This window comes from Triplophysa rosa, linkage group LG19, assembly GCF_024868665.1.
Source record: "Triplophysa rosa linkage group LG19, Trosa_1v2, whole genome shotgun sequence".
Classification (NCBI taxonomy): Eukaryota; Metazoa; Chordata; class Actinopteri; order Cypriniformes; family Nemacheilidae; genus Triplophysa; species Triplophysa rosa.
The window spans coordinates 17,971,132-17,980,667 of record NC_079908.1 but is presented as its reverse complement, the minus strand read 5'-3'; the positions used below and the strand labels follow the sequence as shown (position 1 = coordinate 17,980,667).

At 37.2% G+C, this 9,536-nt stretch overlaps 1 protein-coding gene across 1 annotated transcript; it reads left to right on the top strand.

Annotated features, from left to right (window-relative positions):
• Positions 1-127: 127 nt before the first annotated feature.
• On the top strand, positions 128-9,508 carry agxt2 (alanine--glyoxylate aminotransferase 2). The gene is made up of 14 exons (XM_057360768.1): positions 128-325; positions 578-666; positions 811-1,001; positions 1,171-1,294; positions 2,368-2,462; positions 2,660-2,753; positions 3,201-3,294; positions 3,472-3,572; positions 4,033-4,125; positions 4,894-5,026; positions 5,278-5,366; positions 5,615-5,764; positions 7,907-8,005; positions 8,395-9,508. The coding sequence occupies exons 1-14, from the start codon at positions 226-228 to the stop codon at positions 8,494-8,496; spliced, it is 1,554 nt and encodes a 517-aa protein (XP_057216751.1). The 5' UTR covers positions 128-225; the 3' UTR covers positions 8,497-9,508.
• Positions 9,509-9,536: the final 28 nt, after the last annotated feature.

Genomic DNA, 9,536 nt, shown 5'->3' with positions numbered 1-9,536 from the left:
AAGCCGAATTTTACCCGCACAATTACATTCAAAACCGGCCAATCTGGCAACCCCGATAGTCTTCAGTAAGGCCTGCCCTGAGGATAGACTTTACCCCCACATATCATTGGCTCAGTTCGCACCCTCCCGAACACAAACTTCCAGGGAGATACATCTGGGCTCCTTTATACTTCGTTTAGGCATATACATTTGCAACGGGACAAGTGTTAAAATAAAATAGCAGTAATGCATAAAGTATTGTCTCGGCTGAATGGCCCGTGTTTGCTCGGGAAAACCCACTCGTGGACTGCAGTGGACGTGTTTGTGAAACTCCACAAAGGAAGCGGTGAGTCTCCCTCCGTGCATGCGTCTACACGTTTGCATATAAATGATCTGCATCACGCGAATTCCTCGACAGCAACATTTACGTTACCATGGTTCCTTGTGAATACTATAGAATACAGAGTCGGAACGTCGTTTACTATATAAAGATGTATTTGCGTTCTAATTGCAGTAGTGGCAAGCATTTAAAGTAGAATCGGCATTGTGAATGACTCATGTATGTATTTCTGCATGTTAAGAATTTATCTTTGCTCAGGTGCGCTATGTCAAAAATCAGCTGTGAAACAGCCCCCACCTGAGTTGCCCGAGATGCCCGCATGTGACTTTAAACCTGAGCTATACCAGGTAACAAGTGTGTGGTAATGAATTACAGATTCAGCATAGACTAGTGAGGAATTGATTTCTATAAAGTAATAACTAATGATTTAAGGTTAACGGTGTGTGGTTATTTTTATTTATTGTCATTACTTTATCATTACATTCCTACAGGGCATGTCTAAAGAATGTTTAATAGGAATCAGAAAACACAACTGCAACCCGATGACCATGCAAGTTACGTACTACAAAAAGCCAGTCTTCATAAACCAGGGTTACATGCAGTGGCTTTGGGATGTGGATGGAAGACGATATCTGGACTTGTTTGCAGGGGTGGTCACCGTGAGTGTGGGACACTGTCACCCGTAAGGACTTTTTGGTTTCTTCCCTTTTGTTTTGCATTACAATTATTGACATTAGCAACTAAGATATAATTCAATTAATGTTAATGCCATCGTGTTCTTGCCCTGAGCTCTTATTGGTATAGTCTTTTTAGATGACTAAAATCTAATCACAATTTGCATGTAATGGCAGAAAAGTGACTGAAGCAGCAGAGAAACAGCTGAGGCGTCTATGGCACACGACTGCCATCTACATTTACCCACAAATGCAGGAGTATGCAGAGAAACTGACGGCCCTTTTGCCGGAGCCACTAAAGGTGCGATGTTATGTGTGTTTGAAGAATTGACCACCAGCTTTTCAAAATGAAATTACATTTTTCTTTGGAGCGTACACTTTGGTGGCGTTCAAAATTAAATACTAAAGCATTTTTACTTCTGAGTTCACATTGAACACTGCCTACTACGTTTTAAAATAAAAGTATGCAACAAGTATACAAGAAGCAGTGAAACCTAGATACCGCTATAAAACTATGCTGTAGTTTTTGCAGCAGGTTTGCCAGAATCTTACTGTAGATTTAATTACTACTTAATATACTTTCCAATTAGTGCTGTTTTCAATTACTTTCATCAAAACACTTTTGAGATTCAAAATGAGCATGAAGAGACTGGCATTAGCACAGCAACACTGTAAAAAATGACATTCTTCCTAAGCATTTTTCTTTTGTGTTCTGCAAAAATATTTCAAACTTTTCAATTTACGATACATTTACATAACAAGTTGACCCAAGATATTTAGTCTTGTTTTATGAAAGAAAAATATATAAAGTAGGTAAATTTATGCTTAAAACAATATTGTACATTAAATCTACAGTAAGTTACTGGCAAACCTGCTGCGAAATTACAGCAAAGTTTTACAGTGTATATTATGTATATACATTTTTATTGTTACATTTTGCGTTTGCATCTTTAGGCAGTTCAAGTAGAAATTGTATATTTCAGTTGCTTTGCACAGATTTCACACTGCATATGGCAGAAATGGACGTTTAGTATGGTAGTACACTGTTCTGTTCTGTAGCTATTGTGGACTTGTCACGGTGTTTAAATTAGTGGAATGATGATTTTTATGGAAAAAAAAATTTAAAAAGTGAATTTGAAGTGAAAATAACATTAAAAAAAGGTTTTTTTACATTCAAATGAATGGAGTAAATGAGTAATTTTGGAGGTAAACAAGGTAGAAAATACAAACAAATAAATAATGGATAAAAAGAAGTGTTATGACTTTTCTTCAAAATGTCATTAAGATCACGAGGTGGATTATTTTGTCCACGTCAGTCACATTAAGGGTCTGAGGGTTAATGCAGATGTGACACTGTGTGATTGTCTGTTTTAGGTTGTGTATTTTATGAACAGTGGTTCTGAGGCTAATGACCTCGCAGTGCTAATGGCCCGGCTACACACGGGAAATTTTGACATCATAACACTCAGGTGATTGACCTTATTGACCTGGTGCACAGAAATGACTCCTTCACAGCACTTCCTTTTTTTATTCATGGTAAACAAAAAAACCTAGACAGAACACATTTAAAACAGTGATGTATTAAGGAAAATTACATTAAAATGTTTCATTTAACGGACAATTTATATTTTTTTTGAATGTCAAACTGCTTTGTTTGTGTGCGCAGGGGCTCATATCATGGCGGCAGCCCTCAAGCAACAGGTCTCACATCCAACGCAGTTTACAAATACCCCGTCCCCTCCTCAATGGGCTGCCATAATGTATGTCTGACACAACTCAGTCATTCTGTCAACTACCTGCTCTTTAATGTTATATTAACCACATTATGAGAGGAAACATGAAGTTTTGGTGGTATTGTTGTTTAATGCAAGTAACAGAATTATTTTCCCCAACGAAGACAGTTTTTAAGGTTAGATCACCCAAAAATAAAAATGACTTCATTTATTCACCCTATGTCATTCAAAACCTGTGTATGACTCTTTTTTTCATCTTTGGAACACAAAAGAAGATATTTTGAGAAATGTCTCTGTGGTTTTGTGTCCATACAATGGAAGTCAATTGGGGGCAATGTTGTTTGGTTACCAACATTCTTCAAAATATCTTCTTTTGTTTTCTGCAGAAGAATGAAAGTCATACAGGTTTGAAATGTTATAAAATGATATCTTCTCCATCAGGATTATGTGAATAGAGTTGTTTTGTTGTTTTAGACCATGTGTCCAGATGTGTTCAGAGGCCTTTGGGGAGGAAGCCAGTGTAGAGACTCCCCAGTTCAAACCATCCGGGAATGCAGCTGCTCCCCAGGTAGGCTACACACACACTTTACTTTTTTTTCTTATCAGGTAAAAAAATACTAGCATGCTAAAAAACTACCCATGACACCCTAGCATTGTGACTGCAAGCTGTGCATGGACAAACACTCACATCTTTAGAAAATATACAAAATGTGTTGTACTTAGATGAGTTTCTGTCTGTTCTTAGGTCATTGTCAAGCCAATGATAAATATATAGACCAGCTTAAAGAAGTGTTTGACACAACGGTTCCCCGCCGTATCGCTGCTTTCTTTGGCGAACCCATCCAGGTTTGACATTATATCCTATACTTGGTCTACAGTATTTACGTAACAAAACACAAAACTGAATTCTGTGAATGTAAACGGTATAAAAAACCTGCTGATATACAGAACTGAACTGAGCGTGCTGTAAGTGAAGATACTGGAATATGACTATGTGTCAACCTTTTGCAACAGCGGAAACCACACCTTCGCAGTTTACCATGATGGGGCATTTCAGTTGCCATAGAAACACATGATGACAAAGCACCTACCTGCATTTTCTGGTCATAGCCACTTAGAGAACAATAAATACCTCAAAGAAAATAACTTGCATAGGATTATTGTCATATTCATTCATTCTGTATCTGGCAGAAAGTGAATTAAAACGACAAATACTGAACCACAGTACTGTAGCAATGAACACAAACCTCACGTGCAACTGCGTGTCATAACTCATACTGTTATTATCTTCAATATCTGTCCGCAGGGTGTCGGCGGGGCTATTCAGTACCCTAAGAACTACCTGAAGGAGACCTACCAGCTTGTTCGGGAGAGAGGTGGAATCTGTATCGCAGATGAGGTCTGAAGAATGCGGTTGCAAATCCCATTCAACTGTCAGACTGTTGGTTAGACGATCGATTAGCTGTTAATTAAGAGATAAAGGAACCAGACGTGACTCCTGGGCCGTTTCTCAATATGCGTTCTTCAGCGGTCTTGTGTCTTCTCGCTCTATGTCATCAATAACCGTCAAAGTCCGGTTCCAATACTCAAGAACACAAGAACAGAGAACGCATGAAAGTACCCGGATGTGTTCTCGATATCAAGGATGCATCGGATGAAGCCTTGCGCGCCTACGGAATCCGCTTGAAGTCCCAGAAGTCAATGCAGCGGTTCGTTGTTCCAAACTTGCCTCGGAAGACCGGTCTCCACAAGAACACAAGTCCGTTCTTTGCGTTCTTGGAATTGAGAAACGGCCCTAACCTTGTTCAGGATGAAATACTAATAATATATTATATCGCACACTGTGTACTGCATACTATTTATTTTTAAATGCAGTACGCAAAGATAAACATTTGGAACAGTAGTATGCTACATTGTTGCCAGCATTTCACATGCACTGTATAGTATGCATTCTACATACAACAGAAACAGTATGTAAAGAGTAGTGTGCAGTCTTAAGTCTCAGACAGAGATCATTGAGTATTATTTTCTTTTTATTTTAGATTTTACACAAAATTAAACAATCATCATCCCCAAAACATTTTTATTTAATTTTTTTGATCTCATGTAAGTATAAAGTATGCTGCTTGATTTTGGTTTAATACTGCCATTCTTGTGGTTCTTTCAGGTACAGACTGGCTTTGGACGCACAGGAAGTCACTTTTGGGGTTTTCAGGGGCATAATGTTATTCCAGACATGGTTACCATGGCAAAGGGCATTGGCAACGGCTTCCCTATGGGTGCTCTGGTCACCACAGCAGGTAAGGCTAGTTTCCATCACATTCAGGTGAAATTGTGTGACACAAATCTTTTTTATAGTATTTTCATTACTATTAAATGAAGTACACACACTGTGTCTGGTCAAACAGGAAGTAGAATTACCAGTACTGTGAGAACACAGTGGTGAGTTTGCAGCCACCGGATAGCATCATTTTAATAGAGAATATATCATCATTATGCCACTGAAAAAAAATCATTACGTTCTACATACCAAAGGTTTCCTTGTTTGCAGAGATTGCGAGTTCGTTTGCAAAAGGAGTTCATTTCAACACATTTGGAGGTAATCCATTGGCTTGTGCAATTGGATCATCAGTGCTTGATGTAAGTAGAGATCAATTTATTCAGATATTTTGGTCATGAGCTTCCGAACCTTCTGAATTATTAAATCACGAATAAATAAAACACATGAATGTTTTTTTTACATCTAAACAAGAGCATTTTCTTTTTAATAGGATTATGCATATTCAATGCAGAGTTATACTTGACAATAAACAAATACCATAACTGTACAGCTGCTACATAGTGGCACTCTAGCATGAAAGGGTTCATTGTCATCATGTTTCTGTCAGACGATAAAAGAGGAGAGGACGCAAGAGAACAGTGCTAATGTCGGCACCTACCTGATGATGGAACTGGCCAAACTTCGGAATAAGTATGAGATTATCGGTGACGTACGAGGAAAAGGTCTTCAGATCGGGGTGGAGATGGTCAAAGACAAGGTAATCAATACCTTAATTAATACTATAGCTTAACAGTATAGTCCCAAACCAATGAGACACTGATATATGACAAAAAAATTAAATTCAACTAATTGTTTATTTGATACAGTTATTATACACTAAAATATTGATATAAATTATAAATATAAATCGATTCAAATATAAATATTTATATTATTAGCCACTAGCCAGATCGATAAACAAACACACACCGGAAGTTAACTTAAATATTGCTTTGTTTTTCGGTTAATGATTTGTAAAAATACAAACTAATTATTTGATGTTATCTTAGTTTAAACAGTTCAACTGGCCTATACACTTTTAGTCGTTAAGTAAACTTACCAAAATCCTTAAGAATCTCCAAAGCAACATAACAGTGTAAGTAGAAAGATCTTGTAACTCAAAAGCAGCATTTCGATCCACCTGAACTAATGTCTTGAATACACAAAGACATCTGGCCGTGCATGTTCCACTCCTGTGTTAATGTGTTATGATGTTAATCCTGCAAATAGCCTCCCAAAGACCCTTTTCAATACGAGTGTTTTGAACTCAAGCTATTAACCAGAGCTTATCTTTTAGAAAGAACTCTGAATAAAGACAGACAGATAAAAAGATAGATAAGGAAACCAGTGAAAAGGAAGAATTCGATCTTTAAAGATGAAGTGTAATATCTATACCACAAAAATGGAATGGTCGAAATAATGAACAGATGGTCAATAAACAGATGTCATCCCTTACAAAACAAAAATATGGGAATATACTGGAAAATATGATGCAGTATTTTAAACAATACATTTCAATGTACTGGAACCAAATGCTTGTATTTTTCAATATATGAAAAGCAGTAATTCCTTATGTATTGTTCAGTGTGTTGTAATAAATGTACAATGTATTATTCTATTATTCCTACTATGGTAGTCAATAGTGCCTCAAAATTGTCAGTTGCTAACATTTTTCCAAATATCTTTCTTTGTGTTCAACCAAACAAAGAAATGTATACAGGTTTAGAACAAGGCATTTTTCCATTGTATTAAATGAAAAAATGTTGGGAAATACTCCCTCCATTCTAATAATTGTTACACACTTTCTGTGCCTTTTGCTCGAACTGAAATTTTGTCGTCATTTGCTCACCCTCACGTCATTTCATACCTGTATAAATTTTGTTCTGATGAACACAGAGAAAGATATTTGGAAGAATGTTCAATTCTGTGACATCATTGACTGCCATAGTAGGAAAAATTAAATAGTAGTCAAAGGTGCCCAAGAACTGTTTGTGTTCCTAAATTCTCCAAAATATCTCACTTTGTGTTCAACCGAACAGCAAAATATACAATATTTTTTTCCTACTATGGTAGTGGATGATGTCACAGAACTGAAAACTGCTAACATTCTTACAAATATCTTTCTCTGTGTTTAACAGAACAAATACATGTATATAGGTTTGAAACAACCTGGGGGTGTGCAAATGATGACAGAATTTTTATTTTTGGGTGAACTATCCCTTTAATTAAAGTGTGTTTGCAGAGCAGCATGGTTTCATGACATTGCGGTATGAGAGACATGAGGAGATACTTTAGCCTCAAATGGAATAGTTAATGATTCTGGTGTGTGTGTGTGTGTGTGTGTGTGTGCGTGCGTGCGTGCGTGCGTGCGTGTGTGTGCGTGTGTGTGAGAGTAAATGCCACTTTCTCTCATAGGGAATGATGCAGAAAACTTGTTAGCCATTAACTAGACCAGAGAGCAGTGAGACAACAGGTTCAAACATTCTCAGAAATGAGATGAAAACACCCGCTGTCCCTCACTCATGGCTTTTTTACTGGAATCTGAGTGTGTTTAGAAAGACAAACCGAATTTACACTCCAGTGGCGTTTTAGCAGATTTCACAGATGTCATTGTCAAAAGCATACATTCTTAAAGGGATAGTTCACTCAAAAATGAAAAGTCTGATAAAACAGCAGTGCACAATATTTTCAATCTCCTCTTGTGCTCAACACAACCGAATGAGTAAACTATGACAACATTTTCATTTACGGATTAACTAACGCTTCACACTTTGACAAAATCCTTGTAACTCATTTTTTGAAAACCTGATTGAACAGCATTGCTGGAAATGATTGCCATCCGACTTTCACTCATATCCAGGCCAGCAGAGACCCCTTACCTTCACAAAACATGAATCAGATTTTTGAGGACATTAAAGACATGGGCGTGCTGATCGGAAAAGGCGGGCTTTACGGACAGGTAAGTGGGAACCATCTGTAAACCCAACCGCAGATCAGTTTCTGTGGAGGTGGAACATGATGGGCCGTGTGTGGCGTCATTTGAAAGGTATTCTGGAGATCCCCTTTAGTCATGTGGAGGCATGATCGCTCCCGAGACTCAGGAATCCTGCTTGTCTAAATTATAAGGAAACATTGCATTTCCACTTCATTTAACATTCTGCTCGCATGCTGTTGCTGTCCTAAGTGATTTCAGTCGGTTGCAAATAAAACTTAAATTCTGTCATTATGTATTCGCCTTAATGACATTACAAACCCCTACGGTGTTATTTCCCCCCTTTGTTTTCCTATGTAAAGCATTGCATCTTATTACTGTTCATCTCCTACTTTTTTCACCTTGCTCCTCTACAGACGTTTAGAATCAAGCCACCCATGTGTATAACTAAAGATGACGCAGACTTCTTCCTCGCTGTCTTCAACCAGGCCGTGCTCAACTACATGGAAAGAAAATAGGACAGGCAGAACCTTCAGTACACATTTTATTACCAACAGGTCTGTACGGTTGATCTGAAAACCACCAAAAGATTAACTTACCTGTGGGGAACAGTCTTGTGTTTTCAGTTTTTAAGGGTGTATTGTTTAATACTATCGTCAAATCTTCTAACAGTTAACAGATGATGTTGTAACAGGTGTTGATATAACTGATATAACCACCTTTGGCGTAAAGGGACAGTTCACCCACAAAAGAAAATTCTGTCTTGTTTATTTACCCTCATGTAGCTCAAAACCTTTGTGGAACACAAAAGAAGATATTATGAGAAATGTCTCAGTGTTTTGTGTCCATATAATGGAAGTCAATGGTGGTTAGTGTTGTTTGGTTCTTCAAAATATTTTTTGGTGTTCTGCATGCAGAAGAAATAGTCACATGGGTTTGGAATAACATGAGGGTGAATAAATGATGAAAATGGGTGAGCTATCCCCTTAATGTGCACCTTTTGCAAATCATTGCATTTACGCTGACAGAACTGAACTTAACAGATGCCCAAAATAATAATGTATAAAATATAATGTAACATAAGTTAAATATCATTTAGTAAATCTATAATTTACCAACAGACTAGGAAACAATATTTATACTGTTTTTCTAATGGCTTCAGAGAGCAAAATTATTAAAAAGTGTAAATGTTTCCTCACAATTGTAAATAAAAGCTAGAATTGGTAGATTTTAACTGCTGGTTTTCTGAAAAATGTTTTACTTTTGTATACCCTTTCCTTATACAGTATGTACTGCACTTTAAACACCACTGTGCCAAATACACAGAACCTGTTGGTAAAGTTTGATGAGGTTGAAATTCTAGCACACCCCCAATTTAACCGATATTCATAACCCTTCAGATTAAAGGAACAGTTCACCCAAAAACGAAAATTCTGTCATAAAACTCAACCTAAAGTTGTTCCAAACCTGTATACATTTTTTTGTTCTGTTGAACACAGATATTTGGAAGAATGTTAGCAACCGAGATTTCTGGGGCACCGTTGACCACCATTAAAAT

Bases quoted from the DNA above. Each gene is read 5' to 3' on its own strand.
- agxt2 (XM_057360768.1), top strand. From the start codon at position 226: ATGCATAAAGTATTGTCTCGGCTGAATGGCCCGTGTTTGCTCGGGAAA. The intron at 326-577 runs GTGAGTCTCCCT...ATCTTTGCTCAG, and splicing joins GAAACTCCACAAAGGAAGCG to GTGCGCTATGTCAAAAATCA. The intron at 4,126-4,893 runs GTCTGAAGAATG...TGGTTCTTTCAG, and splicing joins GAATCTGTATCGCAGATGAG to GTACAGACTGGCTTTGGACG.